The sequence below is a fragment of the Chiloscyllium plagiosum genome, unplaced genomic scaffold (assembly GCF_037043375.1).
Source record: "Chiloscyllium plagiosum isolate Xiang-an unplaced genomic scaffold, Cpla_swu_hap1 HiC_scaffold_26, whole genome shotgun sequence".
Classification (NCBI taxonomy): Eukaryota; Metazoa; Chordata; class Chondrichthyes; order Orectolobiformes; family Hemiscylliidae; genus Chiloscyllium; species Chiloscyllium plagiosum.
In genome coordinates, this window is record NW_028270164.1 from 9,084,082 (window position 1) to 9,111,899 (window position 27,818).

Consider the following 27,818-nt stretch of genomic DNA (forward strand, 5'->3'; position numbering starts at 1 on the left):
GCCAAAGGTAAAATAAAGTACAGACCATGGACTCACCAGATCTGACAGCAACTTGACTGAGTTAGCTGGGGCAGTGGTGTCCTTAAAATCGGCTTCAGTATCACTGAACGGGGGTACATTAAACCTGCCTCTGGACCCCACTCCTAATCACCTCCAGTGATCTTTTCTGGGCATTATGTTGTGGGGATTGGCTTTTCTAAGGTAGCCTCAGCAGTCACTGTTTAAGTGCACAACAATGACCATTTGACAGAGGAACTAAATGGACTGTTAGAGTCACAGAACTGAATGCCAGCCAATATGAGTCAGAGAGAAAATAAAAGACAACAATAGGGTAGCGAAGAGGAATAGAAATTAAAGCAATATCATATCCAGGAGCCAAGTGTTAAAATGGTTACCTGTAATGGAGCACAAGTTTTTAAGTCCAGGTCATTAAAACTGAAGAAATTTGGATGCGAGATTTAGTTATGTTTACACGAAAATTGATAAAGTGCAATGCTAAGAAATTTTACCCAATATATTTTAATTTTATGTGAAAGGATTTTTTGTTTTAACTTGCAAGCAATTTGCAAGAGATTATAAATCACAGCAAACCCTGCAGCTGAATTGTTTTTAACTTGCAGAAGTTAATGCTATACTACACAATGTTAACACTCTCTAAACAAGACTTGAAGAATTTTATGGAATTTCACTTCTGATATATCTAGATATCATACAGCTCTTGCACTGTTAGTGTTTTTCCAAATGTGTGGGTAGAGGTACAATAAAACACCCAGCTGTCTGCATGCATAGTTTCAGCAGAAAATTACAAACGTACTGTATTTGTTCAGAAGTTTAAGTGCCAGCCATCTGAAATTCTCCTCATAAAACACTATCTTAATCAAATAAAAAGATGGCTAACATCGCTGGTAAACATTAATCTCATCGTCAATACAACATGACTTTACAAGACAATGCGTTTTAAAATAGATGATGTACCACAGAAGACCATGAATTATTAATAAAGGGATTAGGCTTTGAATAGACAGCCGTTGTTACGAGGATTTCAAAAAGAGTAACAATCAACATGTGAAATGGACAGCACTATAAATAGAGGTTTGATTCTGTTAAATGTTACTTTGAATATTTTGAGTAATCTGATATTCGGGTCAACAGTGGTTACAAACCTTCCCATTCATCAGAATGGTGGGGAACGGAATCAAAAGTGATGACTACATTTGAAGCTGTGTGGAATAACAATGAAAATTGATGTGAATGCAGTGTCCCCTTTTCATGTGTTGGGACACCAAACACAGAAAAAAAAAGACATTACATTTTGAGATAAACTCTATCAACTTGCAGAGTACTCAAACTTACAAAGGAAAGATACAGTGTTTTGTAACTCTCAATTCTGTAATTAGTAATTTTCACCCCTTAACGAAGAAACCTTTGTTAATGGAGGGCAATTATCTATAGGAGTTGTAAGGGATTGGCACTTCCTTTATCCAAGCCTCGAATGCACTTCAATGAAAGACGGTTATGTATCCACCTCCAACACCCAATTGAAAAACAGTTTATTGTTTTCTCTTCAACATTTAAGATTTTAAAAAGCCCCTTTCTAAACACATATTATTATTGTAACGTTTCAAATTTCATTGACTATTTTATATCGGCAATTGCAGTCTCGACTTCAATCCTAATTCCACTCAAGAGCCTTAACTTTAGTCATTTTAGAAATTCATTGCCTTCTATGATTTTTTTTCCTTCTTTCTTCCAAAAAAAAGTGATCCGCTAGAAAAAGAAGCAAATTTTATTTTTATATTTTCGACCTTGAAAGGGAAGAGTCATAGTGGACTCATAACATTAAATCGATTACTCTCTATGTAGACTTAAGAATTTTGTTTTTATTTACGAAAAATATCGACCCTGTTAACAGAAGATTACAAACTGAGGAACAAACTTCTGGAGTTACTGCTTTTTGCAAAGCTGCTCCAGCCCACATAGATTCAAAATGCTCAAATACCTAGAGTAAAAACATTGAAGTCTGAAATTTGATAATGAGCATTTCAGTCAGTTGGAATTTGTCAAGCTGGCCAACATGAAAAGTTTGTATCATCTTCACTTGTGCATTCGTAACAATTAAGATGAATTTTGTCTGGTCAAACTAATATCTGTAACAGTCAATACATTGCAAGCACTGTTAAAATTGCAGCAAAGTGGAGATCCAATATGGCAGCGACCCAGCAGGTCTGAGTCTGCAGAGCTCTGCCCAAGTCTCAGGCAGAGTGGGATGCCCACCCTCACTTCGCCTGTTAAATTACTTAAAATAGTTGTAGAAGCATGCTGCAGAAGCATGATCGAGAAACTCGGCAGCGTGTTGGAGCGGCAGAGCAATGGGCCGCAGCCTTAGAGACTGCTGATGAGTCATCAGTGGGTCAGGTCCGGGCTCTGGAGCAGCGAGTCCGGACCCTTGAGGAACACATCGATGAGAATCGAGGTCGTCGGAAAAGTATTCAGTTGCTGGGCCTTCCCAAACAGGAGGAGGAAGGCCAGCTTGTGTAGTTTCTGGAGCAATGGCTCCCACAGCTGTTTAAACTGGAGTCGGAGTTGGGCTGGGTGCGGGTTGAGCGGGCCCACCGGGTCGCTGTGCATAAGCCAGGGTTGGACTGGCGCCCCCCCCTGTCCTCGGCTGACTTCAATACTACAGAGAAAAACAAATGTTGCTGAAGGCCTCCAGAATCTTGGAGAAGGATCCCCATGCCATGATGTACAAGGGCTCCAAGATAATGTTGTTTCAGGACTTTTTTCCAGCTGTGGTCAGCAAGAGGGCATTTGACGAGGCGAAGAAGCGTCCGTGAGACTTAAACATTCAATACTCCATGTGATATCCAACAACGCTGCGCTTCAATCATGGAGGATCTGTATATAACTTTGGATCACCAGAAAAGGTAAAAGAATTCCTGGACGCTCTCAAATAGACTGCGGGACTTGAACTGTATGGACAATGACTTTATTTTGCCCCCTCCCTTTGTCTTTCCTTGTTCCTCTCTCTCTCTCTCTCTTTTGGAAGGTGTGGGGGGGGGGGTGTGGGGGCTCGTTCCTTATTCTTTCTTTAGTCTCTTATCTATCACTCACGTGGTTTATTTGATTATTGGGGGATGTCTCAGAGTGGGTTTTTTTTCTTATTTAGTTGCTTCATACTTGCTGGGATTGTAATTTTGTAATCTTATATATTGTTATCTTGTGCTGTTTTGTTAAGTATATTTAGGTGATAGCATGGGAGGGTGATTGGGTCGCCCACTTTCAACTTCTATTTTATAAGATACTGGAATTTATTTATTTTAATTTGTAATGCCTGGGTCAAGGGCAGGACTCTAGCTGGAGAGGTTATGGAAGGTAGTAGTGCCCCCTGTGAGTAAGGGGGGAAATCTCCCTTTAAATATACTTTATATTATTTTTATTTAGGAGTAGTCCTTAGTTGTTTAGATTTAACAATTTTAAAGAGTTTTTTTAAATATGTGAATTGTTTTTGGTCTGTATTCAAAATCTTTTGGGTGGGATTCTTCCTCCGGCTTGCCTGGATGATCATGGCGAGCCATTCGTTTGGGTGGTGCACGTGGAACGTCAAAGGGAGCCACTCGCCAATCAAAAGGAAAAAGATATTATCAAGTCTTAAAAAGAAAGGGTTGACGTCGCTCTCTTACAGGAGACACATCTACTTGATAAGGAGCACCCGAAGCTGCAACAGAGTGGGTTTGACTAGGTGTTCTTTTCATCTTTCAGCTCAAAAAGTAGGGGAGTAGCCATTCTTATTCCGAAGAATCTTCCCTTCCAAATGCTGAGCCAGATAAAGGAAGAGTCTTGATGGTATATATTGATTAAAGCCTTAATTTATGGAGAGGAATGCGGGATTTTGAATCTTTATTGCCCTCCGGCACACCCTTTTAAATATGTCATGGAAGCATTCTCTAAGTTGATGGCTCTCGCGATCCGCCATACAATTATAGGGGGAGATTTTAATTGTATCCTTGACCCAGAGATGGACAGGATACCTAGGAGCTCTGCAGGCATACCTTTGAGATCGAGGCAGCTGGGGGATCTGAATAGGGAGTTGGGGCTGGTAGATGTGGGGAGGTGTCTCCATCCCGAGGGTAGAGACTTTACTTTCTATTCTAACTCACACAAGTGCTATACCAGAATCAACACTTTTTTGTCCCCTCGACCCTTTTGAACTCGATATTGTCTTGTAAAGTAGGTAATATAACTATTTCTGACCATGCTGCAGTATATATGGAGGTTAAGACTAGTGATGATGGGATAGGTCCCCGACACTGGCACATGGACCCTTTTTTGTTGGAGGATAGCAAGTTCATAAAATATTTTTCACAGGAATTTAAAATCTTCTGGGATATCAACTCAGGCACAGCCAGTAACCCCTCGACGATGTAGGAGACGGCAAAGGAGAGGCATGGTCACCTCATATTCTGCGACCCAGAAAAGACAAAAGGGAGAGCAACAGCATCTGCTCGAGGCTCGCCTTAAGGCAGCTGGGACAGCGTATGTTGATAGGCCCTCCATTATTAAACTACAGCAGCTCACAGCCCTTTGGCCAACCTTGAATACCGCATTTTCCCAAACAGCAAAGAGGGAGATATGATTCGCAAAGCAGAGGCTATTCGAATACGGCGATAAGCCTGGCAGGTATCTAGCGTACCTTGCCAGAAAGAAAAAGGCTCCACAAGCCATTACATCTATTAGAGTGTGTACTGGTACCCTGAATTGTAATCGTAAAAAGATCAATGCAGCCTTTAGGAAGTACTATTTTAAATTGTATAAGTCGCAGGACTGTGAGGACAGACGAGGAAGATGGAATCTTTCTTTAAAAATCTGGACCTCCCAGGTCAAACCTCGGAGCAGGTGTCATTCTTGAATGCCCCCCTGGCAACCCAGGAAGTACAGAAAGCGGTGAAGCAGCTTCAGAGTGGCAAAGCGCCTGGACCAAATGCATTCCAGGCTGGGTTTTATAAATAATTTATCAGGGAACTGGCCGGACCATTTATAAATATATATAACTGGTCATGTAGTCAGGGTTGCCTCCCACCTTCGCTGAGAGAAGCAAATATTTCTCTCATTCTTAAGGGAAAGACCCCAAAAGACTGCTCCTCATATAGACCCATATTCTTGTTAAATGTGGATTTTAAAATTCTCTCAAAAACATTAGCATTAAGACCGGAGAGGGTCTTACCATTCATTATAAAAGAGGACAGACAGGGTTTATAAAGGGTCGCAGATCAACCAATAACATTAGAAGAGTCTTAAATATGGTACAAACCTGCCTGCAGGGAGTGATACCGGGTTTAGTTGTCTCCCTTGTTGCAGAGAAGGCATTCAATCGGGTAGAATGGCCGTATCTTTTTTGTACTCTGGAATGGTTCGGCATTGGAGAAGTCTTTGCTAAATGGGTTTCAGTATTATATAACGATCCCAAAGCAACAGTGATCACCAATGGTTTAATTTAGTCTCGGCAGAGGCTGTCGTCAGGGGTGTCCTCTCTCACCATTATTATTTACGCTCGTGATTGAGCCGCTGGCGGAATGTATATGAACTGACCCTAACATAACGGCTCCGGAGGTTGGATCGGGCAAGCACAAAATTAGTCTCTATACGGATGATGTCCTCCTTTCCTTAAGTGATCCTTTGACATCTGTGCCCCACCTAATTCAGGTGACCAATTTATTTGGTATTTGGTATTTATTTGGTCAATTTTGTGAAATCTGAGGCCATGCCGTTGGGAGGCCTTGCCAGTATATCCAATTTTCCGGACGGATCCGGTTTTCCCTTTCGATGGTCACTCGAAGGTTTTCTGTACTTATCTATTTTGTTACTCCGGCATTTGGTCAGCTATATAAAGTGAATTATACACACTTATTAGGGAAAATAAGACAGGAACTTCAACACTGGGAAGATCTCCCTATATCTTGGTTAGGTAGAGTAGCTTTATTAAGATGAATATTTTACCTAGTCTTTTATACCCTATGAGAATGCTCCCCTTAATGCTGCTGAGACAGGCATTGCGTAAGCTTTATGGTTGGCTCGGCTCCTTTATTTGGAGTCATAGAAGGCCCCTTATCAAATTAGAAAAGCTGTAGCTTCCACAAGTAAGGGGAGGGCTGGATTTTCTGGATTTCAGGAGGTACCAGTTGAGCTCCCTATTATCTTATGTAGCTGATTGGGTCTCTTGTGACCCACAAACAATCTGGTTAGATATTGAGGTCTCCCAAGCAAAATGTCCCCTCATCAATTTACTATTTATAGACAAGATCAGAATTATTATGGATTATTGTAAAATCCCTGTTGTATTAAATACAATAAAAAGCCTGGAGGATAATGTGACAAGACAAGGGTAACCTGCAAAAAACACCTCCGCTTATACCCCTTTAGTGGGAACATTAGGATTCCAGCCACGGCTGACCGATGCTATATTCAAAATCTGGGAGTCCTGTTTGGGAGATCTGTTCGATGGGGAGGTTATGATGTCCTTTAAACAGTTATGCCAGAAGTTTGGGCTGCCCAGCAAGGAGCTCTTTTAGTATTTTCAAATAAGAGACTTTATACAAAAGAAGACCACACTGATAATCAACCCTTATAAATCGGATAGGGAAAGGAGAGTGCTTCGGCCGATGGGTCCGCCCTCAGAGAGTACTCCCTATCACCGACTTTGCAATAAAGGTATCGAAGGACATGGAATGGTTATATAAAACCTGGAGTCAAGAATTAGGGTGGGAAATCTCCTTAGAAAGGAGGGAGGACGTCTGGGAAAATGCCAGGAAGATTGCTATCTGTAACAGAACTCAGGCAAATCAATTGAAGATACTCCACAGGGCTCACATAGCACCTGAACAACTTGCAAAGTTCAAGACAATCTCCGAAGTGTCCTAAATGCAAAATTGAAGTTGGCAGTCTCATGCATTGTCTGTGGACATGCCATAAGATCCGCAGGTATTGGGACAGAGTAATAAATGCCTTGACAAAGATTTTTGGTACGGAGATTGATTTGGACCCATTGTCCCTACTCTTTGGCTACTGGGATTTCCCCTCTTTGGATGTATGCGGGAGGAAATTATTCACTATCTTTTCCTTTTGTAAGAGGAAAAATATTTTAGTGAATTGGGTATCCAAAGGTCCCCCAGGACTCTGGTACAGAGAAGTCATGGAATATATCCCCCTTGACTTCCTTACGAATATGGTGCACCAAAAAACAGAATTATTTTATAGAACATGGCAGCCCTTTTTGAACTATACTGACACAGATATTTCGGCCATATTGTCCAGGGCCTTTGTTTAGTCGTGGTAATGATTCCGGCTGGTTCGGGGGCCCCTGGGAGGAGGAATCCCGTATAAATATGGGTTTGTTATGACTTGATATAAATCTATTTTGAGTAGGTATTTAGTTATTTGTTTACTGTTAGTAATGTATGATGCCCTATTTTATGTTTTGGTTGTTTGCAGAATAGATTAGTTAAGTTTTCTTTTTAAATTTCATATTGATGCCGTTACTATATTGTAAAGTGGAATATACTAGTTTGTATTATTTTTGTAACTTTGTAAAAAATCTTTAAAATCTTCTTATTCATTAAAAATATCTATTTAAAAAATTGCAGCAAAAAATTTCATGAAAGCTGAATCAAGTGTCATACCTACTGTGACGATGCTGTCCCTTTAAAAAGGTTATTTTGTCCTTTTATTTGAAGAAATATCATAAAGGCAGAGGTGCCAAAGAGTCTAGCCTAACAAAGGAAGGGGAGTGGCCAGTTCTCCCAGTTCAGATTTTTGTCTCATTTGTTTTTTTTTGTAGCTACAGCAGTCACAAGATGTGAGTGTCCATGGGAGTTGCAAGCTTCAGTAAAGAATTCCTCTGACTTTCTTCTAAAATGTCTCTTTGAAATTTGTTCCCTCCTGCCTGTAAGAATCTGTGTTAGAATTTACTTTTTGGTCAAGGGGTATGCTTACAGGATGTTACTGTATTGGAACAATTAATTAGTAATCGTTACTGTATCAAGTCAGTTAAGTTTTTCGCAGTTGTTATTCTATCTTCCACTTTCTTTTGATCATGTTTTAATTGTGGTGTTTACATAAATTTTGTTTTACTTAAATCCAAGTTGTTTGACGGCTGCATCACACCTGGCACACCCACTTCACATCCGCCTTTAAAATAAGAAAAGTCAGGATCTGAGCCAACTCCTTAAAATAGTTTGAGGGGGTCTGGCCTGGTCCATAACACTACAGTTGAAAGTAATTAATTATCTTAATGCCCGTTTTTCAGGATTTATCATTGCCAGCCAAGAATGGCAAACAGCAGCTTTTTTTCAAACCCTATTATTGATAACTACACTTCGTCAGGAAATTCATAAACAAGCAAGTCATGAATAAATTACTGCACTATGCACAAAGGAAATCAATAGACTGATATACAACCTAAATTTGATCTGCAAATTTATTTCCCTTAGAGGTTGAAGTTCAAAGTACAGAAAACTGCAGCTAAATGCCCCAGGAGTAGCACTTTGCCTCATGTCAACGAAAGATTGCGGCAGAAATACCCACCACTCTCCCTTTGCACCGACTTTACTCCTTAGAAACATGATAATTTATATACCAACAGAACTTATCCAAATGCATGCTTTCTGCAAACACTCTGAAAAATATTCAATAGGCACAGAGCAGATAAATTGTTAATACAGCCAGGCGACATCTGTATTACTAACACTTTGTAGTATAGACACACATGAAAATTTTACTCTTTTGTTGATTTGTGTTTCGATTTTGATTATTGACCTTGATAATTTTTTGTAGCAGCAACTAGAACTTCACTGTTTTTGAAAAAGAAAGTAGACAAGTCGGAGGCTGGAAGAACACAGCAAACCAGGCAGCATCACGAGGTGGAGAAGTCAACGTTTTGGATAGAAGGGTTATACCCGAAACTTTAACTTATCGATCTCCTGATGCTGCCCAGCTTGCTGTGTTCTTCCAGCTTCCTGATTGCCTACTTTGGATTTCAGCATCTGCAATTTTTTTGTCTCTTTGAAAAAGAAATATCCAGAGCAAACAGAATTCAGGTTTTTAAAAGCAAGAGTTAGGGAATGACTGAAAGTTTTTGAATCCAATCATCTGATATGAACCATGAAAAGAATTTCAAAATCATAAGATATGTAAACTCAAAACAGAAGGAAAATAAGATCAGAAAGCGCTGAATAGCAGGTCTGACATCAGTGAAGACAGAAACAGAGTTTACAACAATTCTGAAAAATTCATATTGTACTCAAAATACTAACTCAGTTTCTGTTTCTATAGATGCTGCCAGATCTACCGAGTTTCTCCAGCACTTTGATTTTACTTCATCTCCATTGTCCCACCGTTGTGATTTGGGATTTTTATAAGCCAATCATAAAAGTTCTGAATTTTCCTTCCCTAAGTCTCCCACTACTTTCTGCTCCATTTAAGAAATAGCTTTTGGTCTCTTGAAATCCCTATATTTACTCCATGTCAAATTTTTGAGAGATTATACAGTGCCTTTAATCTAGAAAAAAATCTGAGGAGTTTACTGTATTTTGTTTACAATATAGATTAGACCAAGCAGTCTTGATGCGTCAAATGATCAGTTTTTATGCTGTGGCATACAATGACCCCATTTAAGCAGAAAATGTTGCTTGATCCTCGAACATATTGTTACGTACAATCAGAATTATGCAGTACAGGAAAGCCCTTTGGCCCCTCACGTCTGTATGGCTAACATGGTCAGAGAATGTTTGCAACTGACTTTTGGTGACCTAAATAACTGTTACGACGCGGAGGTCGAACCCTTCTGTTCATTAAACCCAAACAACCAGAAAAGCTCATCAATGTCTCAATCTGTTAATGTGTGTGTGAGTGACAGAGAACTCCTAACTTCTACTATTTAAAGAGAAATAACAATTTCATTTAATAGTGAACACTAAACCAAAACTATTCAAAAAATCCAAGCCCCCCTTTTTCTTAACTACATACGATCTGACCCCAACTCTTAAAATAAATGCTGTTCCAATACCACAATTAATAAGCATTACACTAATCTCAAGACAGTCTCTGATTCTCCGCTGTGTTCAGTCTTCTGTTTGACCTTCATCCGTTGACAGAGTATATTTAAAGGAAAAGGTAACTTTTAACAGAGTGCTTTCTTATTTCTTTGACAGCAAGATGTTAGACAGGCAGTCAGCTCTCCAGCTCTGTAATAGTCACTCTCTGACCAATTTTCAAAATACCTGCAATTTTTTTTTTACACCCCCCAACATCGTACCGTTTTATTTGTCCGATGTTGTCAAAACAATAAGTTCAAACTCAACTGGATTTTAGTATCCTGGGCATAATATAAACTAAAAGGCAGCACAGTGGCTCAGTGGTTAGCACTACTGCCTCACAGCACCAGGGACTTGGGTTCGATTCCTCCCTCGGGCAACTGTCTGTGTGGAGTCTGCACATTCTCCCCATGTCTGCATGAGTTTCCTCCAGGTACTCCAGTTTCCTCCCACAATCCAAAGATGTGCAGTCAGATGAATTGGCCATGCTAAGTTGTCTGTAGTGCATTAGTCAGGGGTAAATATATGGTAGGGGAACAGGTCTGGTTACTCTTTGGAGGGTCAGTGTGGACTTGTTGGGCCGAAGCATCTGCTTCCACACTGGAGGGAATCTAATCTAATCTGGTTAAATTCAAATTATTGTCAAAACAGCAATCAAAACTCAGGTATCCATTTAACAGCTAGTTGTTATATGTATCAATTTTGGAACAGCTCATCTCCCAGCCTTTCCATTCGGACAACTAAGCCTGCACTTGAAGTTTACTTCAATATTCAGAAAACATTCTATTTTACAGTGAGCATACATGTTTTCGACTTCATAATATAAGTACTGCATGCAAAATTCAAATTTTGTTAATTACTTCCAAGACTCCATGGTACTTTTGAGGAGTAAATCAGTGCCTTTTTAGAAATTTTAACAAATGTATAACTTAACAAATGCAGTAACCTGAACTCAAGTTATTCAAATCAGTATAAATTTCAAAGAAATCAGGAGTTCAGCTTCAAAAGACAGAAGAATTTACTACAATCGCATTGCAAAATATTACTTAAAATCGAGAACAAATGAAGAATTTGAGGTGCACAGGAATTGAGACGTTCCAGACATAGGTCACAAAAAGTAAGTATGCAGGTTATCAGGAATCCTAACGGAATGCTGTCCATTATTATGAGAGCAGCTGAATATAAAAGTAAGGATGCTAATTTCAGTTGGAGAGGGCACTGGTGGGACCATATCTTGAATAGCAAATGCAATTTTGGCCTTCATACTTTAGTAAAAATCTAATTGCATTGGAGATGGTTCAAACAAAATTTATTGGACTGATGAAAGCAAAATATAGCGGATGATAGAAATCCAAAGAGAAAATTTAAAATGCTGGAGAAACTCAGATCTGACAGGATCTGTCGGAAGAGTAACATTACTCTGAAGATAAACATGTGACTCAAACATTAAATCTCTCTACAAATGCTGCCCGACCTGCCGAGTTTGTCCAGCATTTTATGTTGCTGTTGTACTAGACTAACACGTGGAATATATCTTCTAAGAACAGGTTGGACAAACTGGGCATGTTTCTGCTGGGACTTAAAAGTGTGAGGGGTGACTTGATTGAAGTAAATAGAATCCAGTATTGACAAGGTGGATATAGAAAGGATGCCTCCTCTTGTGGGTTAGTCCAGAACAAGGGGACACTCTTTAAAAATTAGGGGCTGCCTTTTCAGTGCAGGGAGCAGGAGAATTATTGTTTTGCCTTGCCATATTTTTTCTTATTTCTTGGAACTAAAAGCTGAAATTGAAGTTGGACTGCGATAACTGGAATAACAGAAAGCTTTGTGCAGTTGGAAGAACTATCCTATGCAATGTTGTTTTTGTTGAAGCAATGAGGAGAAACTCAAGACTGAGCAGCACTGAGAAGAATCTTTTGAGTTAAGGAAATTCTGCATAAATGCCTCTGATTGGTTGAGCTGCAGCATATTAAAAAGTTTTAAGTGGCAAGAGCAGCACAGAGTGAAAAACATCCAGAACCTGCAAACAGAAAACAACCACCACTCCTTCATTTTTCCAGTGTGGTGAAAAAAGGCTAAAGAAAAGTTGAAAGAAAGAACGAGGACAAGAAAAGGCACAAATTCATCTGATGACCAATCCAATTGAAGATCAACTATATCCCGAGAGATAACAACATATCACAACTGTAAAAATCAAAACGGAGCAAGAGGAAAATAACTTTTCACAACATGGTCTGGAATTTTTATGTCCCCAATTTTGCTTACCCTGCATATAATCTTTTTCCGCCAATAGAATGTATGTTAAACCATTTTTCTGTTATGCATCTTAATTGTGATTAAGATTGCATGTATTTGGGTTTTAACATATAATTTATGTTGTGTAAATTAGAAATTTGTTCCTTTCACTGCTCGTTATCGCTAAATATGTTTCAATAAATGGAGGTATTTTAGATGTTACTCAAAAAAACCTATGTGAATTGCTTTTGGCCTCAGTAGCAGTCAGTCAGGTAAATTAGTAAACTTTGTGGTCTCAATGAGGTTTTCTACACTTCTGCATGTGGTGATGGTTTTTGGAACAGTGGGACAGGATTATTTGCATATTTTGCCCAGATAAATCATGACAGGGAGCTCTGCAACTTACGAACTGTTTGTCTCAGAAGGTAGAAAAGTGAGATCATGAAATATTTTTAAGGCAGTGGCAGATATGTTCTTGTTCGGCAAGAAAATAAAAGGTTATTAGGGATATATAGGAATGTGAAATTTGAAATGCAAACAGACCAATTCCAATGGCGAAGCAGGCTCGAAGGAATACATAGTCTTCTACTGCTCCTCTTTTAATGAATACTTTCTAAAAATCTATAATTTCCATTTGTAACATCTGCAAAATGTACATAGTTGGCTATTTTAGTGGAGTCTTCAGTAATTCCAGCATCCACGTTGAGTTTAAAACCCACCAAAATCAGAGCATACCAACATATCAACAAAAACAAGAGTGGGTCACTCAGTCCTTTGAGCCTGTTACACCATTCAACAAGATGTGATAGTAACGTCAAATCCACATTTATGCATACCTCCTGTAACCTTTCAACACCTTAGCAATCAATAATCTATTCACCTCGGCCATAAAAATACAGAAAGATCATGCATCTACTGACCATTCAAGAGGCAATGTCCACAAGGTTACCTAATCGTTTGAAATACCAGGGATGAATTTGATTTGATTTGATCAATTCTCTCATCACAAGACTTGCAGCAAAAGTTTGTGATATGAAACATAATAGGAAAATACTGCACCTTATCTGTGATTCGTTCCGACTCATCCCCTGTTGGGTGGAGGATACCAATCTCTCCTGCAGTAAATGCCGTGTCTGTGGTGGATGACGACCTTGGTCTGTACTGATGCTGCTGCAAAATTGCAGTCAGTGAACTGTCCTGAGGTGCCTTTCGGGCAAGATGTGGACTCCCTTTCTGGGTTTCAGTTGGTCCACTTTTTGACCTTCTGCTACTGCTATGGAGGCTGGCTCCTCTTTTGATGGATGGTCTCGATCGAATCTGTTGCAAGACTCTGTTGAAGGCTGTGGGACGGGCAGGAAGATCATGGAGGGACATGGCATAAGAGACTCGGTGCATCTCAGGAGATCGTTCCTTTTCATCTGCAGAATCATGATCAGAGTGTCCATGAGGATGGTGGTAAAGTTGAGAAGATTCTTGCATACTCTGATCGCGCTCCCGAGACCGCTTTCGGTGATGGAAAAGTTGCTTCAGACCATGTCCAAACATACCACCTGAACCACCTCCTTCAGATAGCTGCTGAATTTTCTTTAAAATAAGAAGAATAAAAATATTAGATCCACACCCTCGGACATTTGTTTCCACTCTACCCTACATACCTTATTCCAAAAACAGCCCCCAAAGCACCATACTTCATTGTTCAACATTAACCATGAAACAAGTTTGGTCCCAGACTTCTGCTCACACCAATCTTTTAACATTCTGTTCATAGGAACAAAACAAAATCAAAGAATATACTCCAGTGAAAATAGTGAACATAGACTTTCTGAAATTCTGATGTCAACAATTTTTCTTCCTTGTCTGTTTTCTACTGAAGTGGATTATACTGGGATACTGGTAGCAATCTATTCAATTTATTCCAGTACAGTGTTTGAGGCTGTTTTTGGCACTGATCACTTTTGGAGAACTGGGGTATAGATACTGCCCCACAGAAAAGAAAACCTGGCTGAAGAAGGTTGTAAGCCTGGAACAATTTATGGAATGGGGAAGAGGAGAGGATATAAAAACAATTTGCCACACTTTCCACAACTTTCTACACTTTGCTCACAGAGTTCCACAACAGCATCCGAGTATCATGCTCAAATGGTTCATTTCCACATGAGAACTTAGGCAGGTAACAGCAAATGTCATGGTCTATTCAGTTGTGATATACTCCCTGTTGTTGAATAGTGTATCGACCAAGTCCGTCAACTGAGCACCATACATTGACACTTTTCAACAGGAGTAACCACATGCAGGAACGCCAGGCCATTTAATTTGTTGCTTGCTTCCCAACCCTAGTGTGCTGAAACCAACTGCTTTATTTGTTAGATTGGATAAGATCCATATTTATTGTCACTGAACATATTTTTCTTAAAATGTCAGACATAAAAATATAATGTTAACATCTTTCCTATGCTTCTGAATGATTATGAACTTGTACAATCAGTCAATTGCTCCAACTAGATTGGGGTCTTGAGTGCATTTTATCAGCACAGATATGAATGCATAATTGCAGACAAATACAACAGACATAACTGGATTACAGTCAACATTTCACCTGTAATTTGGGTAGAGGTAAACTGTATTTAGGAATATTTACAAGATATAAATATATCTTGTTATTTATTGCAAAACTTTGTTTGGCATTGAACTCAGACTTTTATCAAAGCAATCTAGTCTCAAAATATAGACTCTGCTTTGATTAACTGCTGTTATAATTATTGACAGCGGTACTGGGTGTGTGCCAACTTACAAACTTTATTTACACAAAGTGAAGATGAATTTCTTCAAAATAAAATCAATTCCTTCTGAAATGGTATAACTGGTGAGGTTTCATGTCCTTTGCCTGGTCTGTGTTGAACAGGATTACAGTCGGTGGGACACTCCATTGAATTTCTGCAACTTCAGGTTTGGAAAGAATACATGGAGGGAAATTGCAGAAATATATCAAATATAGTAAAGTGATGCCTTCACCCATAGTCATAGAAGAGCAGTCATAACTACCCTTCAAAACTGGGAATGCCAGTAAAAGAATCAAATTGCAAGCAGATCAAGAAAATTTACTCATGTATGCAGATACAGAACAAAGAGGATTTTCAGTTCTGATTTAAAGAGCTTTAACTTAAAATGTTAATTCTTTCACCTGAAACAGATCCTGCCTGATCTGCAGAGTCTTTTCAGTATTTTCTACTTTAATGACAATAGGAATTTAACTGCCTGCCTGACAATTCTGAGGCATGTTTTACATTGGAGCTTTATTGTTATATAAACTTAAGTAGTCATATGACTGGATTGCAGTCTATTCTGATTTCTTTTTGCAAAACACTCCCGGTCATAAATACCAAAAGTTGACATAATTAGAAAAAATACTTTCTCTGGTAAACCATCAAATTGGTGCTAGTCTATCTACTGGGTGGCTCAACTACTTTTCGCACTCAAGATGTCCTTGATCATCAAGCTCAATGCCTCCAAATTCATTTCTGCAGTATAGCTATGACAAGTTGAACAAATATATCCCATCTCAACAACTCAGAATTCCTTTATAACCACTTTTAGCATAATATAAACAAGGTCACTGAACCAAATCCATTGTTTATGATAAAATAAACTGATTAACACTGTTCTGCAAGATAAAACAATGATTGAAATACATAAAATTTAGCCTTCAGTAATTGCCCTCTATGATATATTTTACAGTATACCAGCCTGGCACATTTGCTGCAGAAAATATAACTCAGAACAGAAGGTAGAAAAAAAATACTGGGAGTACTTCTGTCCTTCTAAGAAGAAAAATCCTATCGCCCAGCAATATCTCACTCACCCAGGAGAATAAACTATTAATTAATACACAAACCAAATTAACTGAATTATCAAACACAGATTCTGGACATATACTGGTTAACTCAACCCTCAGGTTAAATGAGAAGCAATTTAGCATATTAAAATAAAAACAAAGAACTGTGGTTGCTGGGAATTCGAAACAAAAACAGAAATTGCTGGAGAAACTCAGCAGGTCTGGCAGCATCTGTGGGGAGAAAGCAGAGTTAACATTTCAAGTCACTGGACTCAAAACGTTATCTGTTTTCTCTCTACAGATGCTACCGAAACATGCAGAGGTGATGTGTATTTTAGGTCAAGCAGTTCAACCAATTTGGATGGAGAAGAATGGAACACAAGATGTTGATAAATAACAGGAGTTCTATCCCTCCCATTACCATCCTCATCATGAGTGGCAAAAATCAACATGAAAATAAAATAAAGAAGATGTTTTATTCATGACATTGTCCAGAGCTATTGCTCCTGCCAATTTCTTATTTACTGTAAGGCCTGAGAGTTGAGCAAATAACCGTTGCTGAGGGGAAGAGAACTTTGACTTACAATGAAGCTTCCCCCCGGTGACATCTTTCACAACTTGTCTTGGCAAGCTGATGGAAGTGGGAATGCAGCACTCACCTCCATATTACACCAAGGCCTACACCGTATTCTTCCAGCACATTCTTGCCCATTGAGTTGTCACCTTGTTCCATCTCTCTCACCGCTCTTCTAAGAGCTTCTTCTTCTGCCACCTTCTCCAGCACAGCAAGAAGTACCCATTATGATACGTTCGCTGCTTGCACCAATACGCTCCTTATCCTTAATTTCAACCTCCATCACAACTTATCAGCTCTCTTGCTTCACTCATGACCCTGCTAACCTAAAATGTCTCGCTCCATATAAACTCACCAACCAACATTCACCCATCTGCATTTTACAATCTCACTTCATCTTGCTCGTTCTTCCATTACAACTGCAGCCCTCATTTCTAATCCTTCATGTCCAAGGAAAGCAGACTTGAAAGGAAATGGGGGATAAGTGGTTTAGACTGCCAAATCTGGTCAGACCACAGGGTTCTTGCTATTTGTAAGATATGTTTCATAAAAATCTGAAAAAGTCATGGAATGAAAATGGGGGATTTATTTTCCCTCAGAATGCATGAATTAATTTTCAACAACACACTAAAATAATATTTTAAATATGTAATAGCTGAATAACTAACAGAAATTGATTTCTAATTAAATAAGGACTATAACTAAATGAGGAATAGAGGTAAAGAATAGTGTGGACCCACTGTATAGGTACGGATCTCTTCCACAAATGGCAGTGGATGCTGAATCAGCTGTTAATAAAAAAATCTCTCTCAGATTTAATATTCAAGTGTTAAGGGATACAGTAAAGTAAATGGAGATCGGCCACAAATCAGCCATGATCTCATTGAATGGTGGAACAGGCTTGAAACGCTAAATGTCCTACTCCTACTCATATGTATCAAAACTGATGCGTTCAAGGTCATAAATTACATTCTATCAGAGTATGGAAAAGGCAAACTCAGTAGCCTTTTCAGAGACACATTTCACCACACTATCCTCCTCCAACATCTCTCCAATGCTATCTCATTGAAAGGGGGTGCTGTCACCTGGTTCCATTCTTATCGATCAAATCAAATGACTTGTATTGGATTTCTTTTACTTCCAACACAGTTACCTCTGGTAACAAATTCTTGGTCCTCTCCTATTTCCCAAGTTATATTGTCCAAAGGCACAGCTCCAATGTATACATGTAAGCTAACAACACTGAGGTCTGCCTCATCACCGCCTATATTAATTCAATTATTGTTCCTAAATTATCAGTCAGTTTATTCAACATAAAGTACCAGGTAAGCAAAAATATCCTCCAGCAAAATATTACAAAAACGGACACCATTTATTTCAGTTCCTGCTCCAATCTTGGTTCCCTGGCACTCATCTGAGATTAAACCGTTGTATTGACAACCTACATGTAACATTTGATTCCAAGATAAGCAACTGATCTCACCCATGTCATTATCGAGCCTTCTCATTTCTGCCTCTGTAATATCACTTGACTTTGACCCTACTCCAGTTCATCATCTCACTTCTGTCTTTGTTACCTCTAGACTCAACAATTCCGATAGATTCCTAGCTGGTCCACCGCATTCTGTCTTATGCAAACTGGAGCTCAAGCAAATCTATGTTGCCAGTGTATTAACACCCAGCAAGTCCCTCTCACCACTTAACATAATGGCTCCTCATCCAAGCAACATCCAACATCTTTATTTTTAAATTTTCATCCTCATTTTGAAGTCCCTCCATACCATCATTAAAATCTCTAAAATTTCCTCCAACTCCACAATCCCCCAAGAAAGCTGCACTCCTCAAATTCTGGTCTCGAGGTCATGTCCAATTCCAACTGTTCCACCATTTACGGACATTTTATTAGCTGCCCAGATATTGAAGTTCCAGTAGACTCTCTCTACACCTTTGAGCCAAACTCCCTCACTTTCCTTCTTTAAGATATTCCTTATGTCATACTTCTATGACAAGCTGTTTCATAGCGCCAGGGACCTGGGTTTGATTCCAGCCTTTGATGACTATGTGGATGTTGCAATGTTCTCCCGATGTGTTTCTGCCAGGAGCTCTGGTTTCCTCCGACAGTCTAAAGGTCTACAGATTAGGTGGACTAGCCATGATAAATTACTTCATAGTGTCCTAGGTTGTGTACTGAATCTGGGAAGGATAGTATTCAGAGGGTCCGTGCAGACTCGATTCCCAAATTGCCTCTTCCTCCACTGTATGCATTCTATGATATCATACCTTTTTATAATCCTGCTATGTTCCTTTGGGTCATTTCATACCATGAAAGGCTCTACAGTGATTAAAAAGCCAATCAAATTCCCAATTTCAGGTTTGTTGCAATTGCAAATACACCAGTTTTTTCTAAGATATTCTGCAATAAAACCAAACTAAATAACCAATTTATTATTTCTGAATCCTTCAGTTATATTTCTATGCTCATTAAAAAGAGACATGTCAGATTTTACTCCAGCAGATTTTGTCCAAAAAGTCAGAATAGTGCAAGCAATGGTACCAAATAGTGTTAACTACTAAAATACCAGAGCTGGACACTCAAGTTATGCTATTAGTTCAAAGGCAGTAGACACCGTAACTTGAAGATCCAATGTACCTCTTAACCCATATAGTGGAATTCACACCACAAACTGAATTATGTCTACAGAAAAAAAAAAGTCAGCCAATCTGATCATCTTGCATGATTCTGCAATGGCTGTTAAGTATTAGAACAATGGAACCGAAATGCAACATTTCAGAACAACAGACAATGTCTTGACCTTGTTCCTGCCTAGATTGAAGACTAAGCATGTAGCTAAAAGAAATAAATAACTGTAGATGCTGAAAACCTGAAACAACAGAAATTGCTGGAGAAACTCAGCAGTTCTGACAGCATCTGCGGAGCGAAAGCAGAGTGGATGTTCAGGTACAGTAATCCTTCTTTAGACCAGACTCTAAACACTGACTCTTCTTTCTCTCCACAGATGCTACCAGATCTGTTGAGTTTCTCCAGCAATTTCTGTTTGTGGAAGCATCTTTAGCTGTTTGACTCACACAAAAATCACCATGGTAATTATGTAGTTTCACCACCTACATTATTGAAAATATCCAAAGCCTCCGATTTCTGTGAACATAATTTTAGAAAACTTTATTAACTTATCTGGCCAGTTTCAATCATTTTTCTTCTACCAAAGTTCTAGGCTTTCCTTTGCCAAAACAGAAACTGATGAAATAAATTTTGAGCAAAGGTTCTACTGAGGTAGAGTCCACTGCACAAAGTGATGAGTCTACTTTACAAGGGAGTAACTAAGCATTAAGATTTTGGTCAATTCACAATTTCTATGTCTTACATTTCAAGCAACATGGAAAGACAAGTTCCAAATATTTGCATTCCAAGTCATGCCCTTTTTAGACATTTTAATAAGATCTAAAAAGGATAGGCTGCACTTTTCTCAATAATTTGCAACATGTTAAGTGTTGCAGATTAAGGGATTTGCAATTATTTGATCAATACAGTAACACATCTACACCACTCACTTCTGCAACATGGTTGAGAACTCAAAGCAAACACTGTGGGATTCATGCTCTGCAGCCCACAAGTACAGTCTTTTCATTTATATTTCTTTCATTTATACTTTAGTTCTACCGTCATTTTTGCTCCTTTGATCTGCTTTTCATCTTACCTTCCCCTCGTGGAAGAACAATCTCGCAGTTACATTCTGTTCCTTAAGCAGCACTGCATAGTCCAAGAAATGAATATTTTGCATCAGTATTTACTGTGGAAAAGTTTATGGAAGATATAGATGTAAGGAATTAGATGGTGACATCTTGCAAAATGTCCAGATTACAGAGGAGGAAGTGCTGGATGCCTTGAAATGGTTAAAGGTGGATAAATCCCCAGGGCCTAATCAGGTGTACCCAAGAACTCTGTGGGAAGCTAGAGAAGTGATTGCTGGGCCGCTTGCTGAGATATTTGTATCATTGATACTCACAGGTGAGGTGCCGGAAGACTGGAGGTTGGCTAACGTGGTGCCACTGTTTAAGAAGGGTGGTAAGGACAAGCCAGGGAACTACAAACCGGTGAGCCTGACCTCGGTGGTGGGCAAGTTGTTGGACGGAATCCTGAGGGACAGTATGTACATGTATTTGGAAAGGCAAGGACTGATTCGGGATAGTCAACAGGGCTTTGTGTGTGGGAAGTCATGTCTCACAAACTTGATTGAGTTTTTTGAAGAAGTAACAAAGAAGATTGATGAGGGCAAAGCAGTAGATGTGATCAATATGGACTTCAGTAAGGCGTTCGACAAGGTTCCCCATGGAAGACTGATTAGCAAGGTTAGATCTCATGGAATACAGGGAGAACTAGCCATTTGGATACAGAACTGGCTCAAAGGTAGAAGACAGAGGGTGGTGGTGGACGGTTGTTTGTCAGACTGGAGGCCTGTGACCAGTGGAATGCCACAAGGATTGGTGCTGGGCCCTCTACTTTTTGTCATTTACATAAATGATTTGGATGCGAGCATAAGAGGTACAGTTAGTAAGTTTGCAGATGACACCAAAATTGGAGGTGGAGTGGACAGCGAAGAGGGTTACCTCAGATTACAACAGGATCTTGACCAGATGGGCCAATGGGCTGAGAAGTGGCAGATGGAGTTTAATTCAGATATATGCAAAGTGCTGCATTTTGGGAAAGCAAATCTTAGCAGGACTTATACACTTAATGGTAAGGTCTTAGGGAGTGTTGCTGAACAAAGAGACCTTGCAGTGCAGGTTCATAGCTCCTTGAAAGTGGAGTTGCAGGTAGATAGGATAGTGAAGAAGGTGTTTGGTATGCTTTCCTTTATTGGTCAGAATTTTGAGTACAGGAGTTGGGAGGTCATGTTGCGGCTGGAAAGGACATTGGTTCGGCCAGTGTTGGAATATTGCATACAATTCTGGTGTCCTTCCTATCGGAAAGATGTTGTGAAACTTGAAAGGGTTCAGAAAAGATTTACAAGGATGTTGCCAGGGTTGGAGGATCTGAGCTACAGGGAGAGGCTGAACAGGCTGAGGCCGTTTTCCCTGGAGCGTTGGAGGCTGAGGGGTGACCTTATCGAGGTTTACAAAATTATGAGGGGCAAAGATAGGATAAATAGACAAAGACTTTTCCCTGGGGTCAGGGAATCCAGAACTAGAGGGCATAGGTTTCGGGTGAGAGGGGAAAGTTACAAAAGAGACCGAAGGGGCAACTTTTTTCACACAGAGGGTGGTACGTGTATGGAATGAGCAGACAGAGGATGTGGTGGAGGCTGGTACAATTGCAACAATGAGGTATTTGGATGGGTACATGAATAGGAAGGGATATGGGCCGGGTGCTGGCAGGTGGGACTAGATTGGGTTGGGATATCTGATCGGCATGGACGGGTTGGACTGAAGGGTCTGTTTCTATGCTGTACATCTCTATGACTCTAAATCATTCATCACAAACAATGACAATGAGTTCAACAATATATTTCAATGCTCGCTGGATGGTGAGGACGTGGAGGATTCCAGGCTGACTCCCTCCCACCACCAACACGAAACCCAAACCCAACACCCCCCCCTCAAAATTATCTGGGATGGAGAGGTTAAATACACAAATTAACTGATCTCCTGACTCAGACGGGATAAATCAGCAGACCGGAAATGAGGCCTGAGCCCCTCTAAGCTATATATCCTCGCACCACAAAGCCCAAAGCATTGATGCAGGTTAAACAGGAACATGTCTCCCACATTAATTTTTCCTTTTCTCTTCCACTTTATCCAAAGCCCAGTATTGACTTCAAAACCCCCATGACGTGAAGCTATGTTTCTGTCACACCAGACAGTGTGCCTTTATTCACCTGCCCATGAAGAAATCTACTAGTAATGTTAATTTCTCATGGGAGAAAAGGGAACTCCAGGTATTTTGTTTCCATTTAAGCTTGACGTTTGGCATCATGGTCAGAAAATAATTACACAGAAGACAGGAACAATCAAAATTCCTCTTAAATCATGGAGTTTAGACTGAGTTGAAGTAAGAGTGGATCAGAATGAACCAGTACAGGAAATGAGGGAGAAATAATGGCTGCAAAATAAAACACCATACAAATTCACAAATGGCACTTATTCGAAGAGCAATCATTTCTTTTTAAGAGTGAGTGCAAGAATGCGGTTGAAAGAAAAAATTATGGAGTATAATTTATTTAGGAAAGCTCTGAAATTCCTGTCTACAATTACAGCTCTCTGTCAGGTGGAGTTGAAAGCCAGCATTATTGTACTAAATTCCAGAGAAGGCTTGAAGGGTCATATGATCTGCTTTTGCCCTTATCTTGCATGCTTTTGTGTAACAAGGAGTTTCAGACTGAAATACTGCAGGAGAGGGAGAATTCTCACATATGGGCCTCAAAGTAAATGGTTGCCATTAAATTGGCACCTGCAGCTTCACTTTTTAAAAAAAAAACACAATTAGTGGATATGAAATACTACTGGGCTAAACAAAGTTCTTCTACTCAGCCATACTACACCTCCTCTAAGTTAACGATTTGTCCTCAAACAAAATAATGAACATTGAACCAATCCACCTGTCATACAATGCCAGAGAAGTAGTAGTCATTTGTAGTCATGGTATCATGAAGGAGGATCAGGACCCTGAAGTATTTTTGGATATATTCAACTTTTAATTGCAAAATATATTTTTCAAAGAATGGACATGTAGCCAGAAGATAACAGTAGATGTAATTTCAATAGTATTTGGAGAGAAGCCCTGGAGTGTCACACTTCAAGGTGTCAAGCGAACTTTATCAAAAGACAAAGGCAAGTCAAATCAAACTGGACCACAATCGCTTAAACCTACAGAGATAAGAATGGGCTGACAAACCACATACAATTGCCTCAACAAAATCTCTCTCAGATCGATGATGTCCCAAGCTTTCATATTTTTACCATTAATGAATGGACAAAAATAAAGATTAAATTCCAGTTTCAGCCATATGTTAGTGTGCACAGTTAGGTGCTGCGCTTTAAAAAAAACCCTGTCACCCATCTCTGTGCTGTCGATAAATATAAAGCAAGTTTCTCTCTTGGTCAAGCAGGAAAGCAAGTGAAACTGCAGTCAAAAGGAAACCAGACTAAGACCTTTAGTGACCTGCAAAGACAAACATCAGGAAACAAAGAACTCATTTACTAACATTAGTGCGACTTATGTCACCCAAGGCTGCAATTTTCCACTGAGCCCTTACCGATCAACCCAGAGACTGATCCTTGTAATGTTTATCTTTTTTTGGACTCACTACATATTCTGAATCGCCATGTATGTGCATCATTATTTCTTCTTGCTTTCAGTAACCAGTAAACTCACTTTTTCATAAACTCAAGGAAACCTGTTAAACCTGGCTTTAAACACAAATTAATTTGGCATGAAAGAAAAGCATCCTTTATAACCTAACCTTGTTACAACCAACTGTATGGGCAAGTTAATCAAGAAGTGAAACCAACTCATTGCACCTCTTGCAAAAGCTTGACAATTTGGGATATCCTGTCTGGGACTGTAATAACTTGAGAAATGATCCCTCGAGATTGATCATATTGATGATGCAAGAAATGCTGATTCACTCACCATAAATTTTCAGTTTTAAAACTGATCAAAGCGCAGGGGTAGGAGCAATATGTCGGAGGTCGAGGGAGACAAACGAAGTGCAAAACGTGGGGCCCTGAATTACATCTCTATTCCATTGTCATAAACAAATAAAACATACAGCACATGGAAACTATAGTAGGTGACATGCAAGAACAACAGTGAAAAAGCTACTACACAGACTTCAAACTGTTATTGAGGTAAAGTTACCCCATGCATGACAAGTAATAATTTGGACGAGAAAAGAATTAGTATAATTAATTTGAATTAGTTCATCATATTCCACTAGTAGTAATAAAACGAAGAGTTTTATTTTTGTTTTCCTTCCAGGAAGAGCTCAGGTTTGGGACACAGCAAAACAATACTGTTATCTATTATTCATAGTAAATTAAAAACATGGACCAAAATGATAGGCTATGCATTTCTACTACATCAATGAGTTATTAATCTTCCTTCCTCATGGAAATAAGAGCATTCTGTTCAATGTCATATGCTTTACTGGGTTCTATTTATAAAAATACACCACAGTATTTGCTTCTATTAATCAACAATGAGAGCTCAAGGGGGCAATAATGAGAGTGTAGTGAATGGCCATTGGTGAATAACAAAACAGTAATAAATTTGAGAGGTTCAGACAATGTCAAGGAATCGTAAAATTGAAACGTGACCAATTTACTTCGACAAGTGTAAGACTGGATTATGGTTCTAAGCTCTTTGTCAAGCACTATTTCACTTAAAAACACAGTGAATCTGTAATACATTGAACAAACTAAAATTACTGAAGGTGACTGGATTTATTTGATTTGCTACTTTGATCTTTAGAAAGCTATTTCTTGTGCTATGATTCTAATTAAATAGCTAGCTTCAGTTATTTTTCCTTACGTGAGATCTAAGGCAGCAAGTCTCTGCAGGCTTCTTGGCTGTGCAAATTGGTTGAAGACAGTATTGTGCTGAACTAATGTACCCACACCCACTATCCAACAGGATCTACTGGATAGTTACGAAGACAGGCTGATTTTCCACTCTGTTGGCACAGAGGCGGTGGCCAACAGCCCCACCCAGACAGATCATAGCCCAGCTGAAATAAAGTAACAGCACAGATCACCAGATTCAGTTTGGCTCAATCAAAGGAAACCACTTTCGGCAGCATGCATGATTGAAATTTAATTTCAACACTGAATTATGCACGAACTGCATCTTTTGCAGAACTATTCGCCTGTGATCCCAGTTGTTTACATGATCAGGAACAGCAATTCCTCAGTGCCCAATTACTCAACCTTATATTTCCATTCCAAAACTCTAGATTTAAAAAAAGCTACTAATTATTTAGACCGCACAAATCACAAATAAAGAGTCATTCAGTGGTTTGCAAACCACCTCAGTGGAATATCAGAGGTCAACAAAACTTATTCAGAGGCTGGGTTAAATTTGAAATCAGACAAAACACACTCTTGATTTCTCTTTACCTTAAATCTGATTGTCTTATTGATCAGCCCCAGAACCGCTTTTCTATAGGTTAGATAAAGCAAGGCACAGGTAGTGAGCACTAATATCAGGCAAGACAAAACATCCCACACAACTAAAAGTTTGAATGCAACCCGCTTTTACAAGGTGCCTTGGACACAGCAAGGTACCCCAAGGTGCCTTACAGGAGATTCATTGGACCCATACGAGACCACAAGGCAGAGAACCCAGTGAAAGAGGTAGGATTTTCATCAGCTTATGTTGTTAGTAGAAAAAAAAGGAAGAACCTATTTGCTCGCTGTACCTTCAGGTCTTGAGTTCTGTTGTTGCGGGATGGTGGAGGCAGTGACAGCGATGGGCAGGCTGCATCTGCTGGAACAGCATCACCTTGCTGCCTGAGCGCTGCATCAGCACCAACTCCCAGCCTCGGCCCCTGCTCCTCATCCAGGGGCAGCTCGTCAGACTTGCACCGCTTCATCTGCGGAAATAAAAGGGAGGCGGTGGGGGTGGTAAAAGTGGGATCTTGCTGTGTACACCCAGTAAAACTCCCACACAAAACGCGAATCAAAAGAGAGAACCCTGAATTAAACATTACCAGTGACTTAAAAAAACGTACTCGCCCATCCATTTCAATCCTCCATCCCAAATACAAGGCGAAATCAAGACTTTGAGGCAAATTTTCATGGCGACACCGCCTTTCGATTTTCAGCAGGAAAATTACCTCGGCGGGTAAAATACACAACACTTTGCTTCATGAATTTACAAATCCGGTAGGTTTAAATAAACGCCAATAGATATTTACATTCTTATTTTTTTAACCGCCATCACCAAAGCCCCTTCGACGCACCGCCGCCTGACTGAGAGGAACAGCCATGTCCGCGGGCTCAGGCGGGGGCGGAACTAAGGTAAAGCCCCGCCCCCTCTGCGCCGACAACCAAACCTCCCCACTGACCGGGAGCGTCAGCCGATGATGACTGACACCCCGCCACCCAATCGGAAGCGGGAGATGCGTGAGATGGTGTGGGCGGGGCTTGTGGGACCACATTCAAGGTTGGTTGCAGCCACTGAGGTTTTTTTTCATTACTTCCCCCCCCCCCACCCCGCCACTGGTCTATATGGAGAGGTAGAAAACTTCCCTTTTCGCTGGAGCTCATCTGCACCACACAAGGCATGTAATGCTGTCTTGCATAAAATAATAACTTGCATTGATGTGGCACCCTGAACACAGAACGCCCCGATACGCTTCACAGAAGAGAGATGACCAAAAATGTGGACTCAGGGCCTGATGAGGCAATGTAAGGGCAGCTCGTCCGAAACCTTGATCAATGGCAATGGTATTATTATCTTCCTTTTCAGATAATAGTTTCGCTGGGGGGAGCGGCAGTCTGTCAAATTACTCAATCAGAGGGCTGGCACGATCATGAAGAGTTGAATGAGCTGTAATAATTCTGTGGCGGTGGGAGGTGAAGACGAGCTGGTGGTGGAGAAGCTTCAATGAAAGAGAAGTTGAAGGAGGGAAGGAAGGAATTTCAGAACCTGAAACCCTGGCAAGTTCCGTCACCGTCTTTGAGCTGGGGTGGAGTGATTTAAATTGGAGACACACAAAAAGCCACAACACACACACATATATTACATATCAAGTGGGCAACAAGTGATGTGTTCTGCCTCTCTCCCATTTGGTAAATAACAGATTTTCAGAAGTTTTTAAAGACAGGATGTGAGGGAAATTTTGGCCTTTATCTCAAATGGAATGGAGTATAAAAATAGAGCAGTTTTGCTAAAACTATACACAGCACTTATCAGACCACAGCTGCAATACTACAAACTGTTTTGGTCCCCTTATCGAAGGAGGGATGTACTTGGCATTGGAGGCATTCCAGAGAATGTTGATCAGGTTGATCCCAGCTACAGCATGGAGGGATTTTCTTATGACATTGAGTAGGTTGGGCTTGAACTCATTGG

At 39.9% G+C, this 27,818-nt stretch overlaps 1 protein-coding gene across 3 annotated transcripts in view; it reads right to left on the bottom strand.

Moving 5' to 3' along the window:
- Positions 1-26,739, bottom strand: part of tmcc2 (transmembrane and coiled-coil domain family 2) — a 171,364-nt gene extending 144,625 nt beyond the window's left edge. Inside the window, exons 1-3 of one of the 3 annotated variants that reach the window (XM_043716397.2) lie at positions 26,659-26,739; positions 26,161-26,334; positions 13,380-13,904 (exon numbers count right to left, since the gene is read on the bottom strand). In XM_043716397.2, the coding sequence (XP_043572332.1) occupies positions 13,380-13,904; positions 26,161-26,334 (699 nt within the window). In that variant the 5' untranslated portion in view covers positions 26,659-26,739. Of the gene's footprint in view, positions 1-13,379; positions 13,905-26,160; positions 26,335-26,451 lie in introns of all 3 variants that reach the window. The other 2 variants (XM_043716395.2, XM_043716396.2) reach the window with 2 other exon arrangements.
- Positions 26,740-27,818: the final 1,079 nt, after the last annotated feature.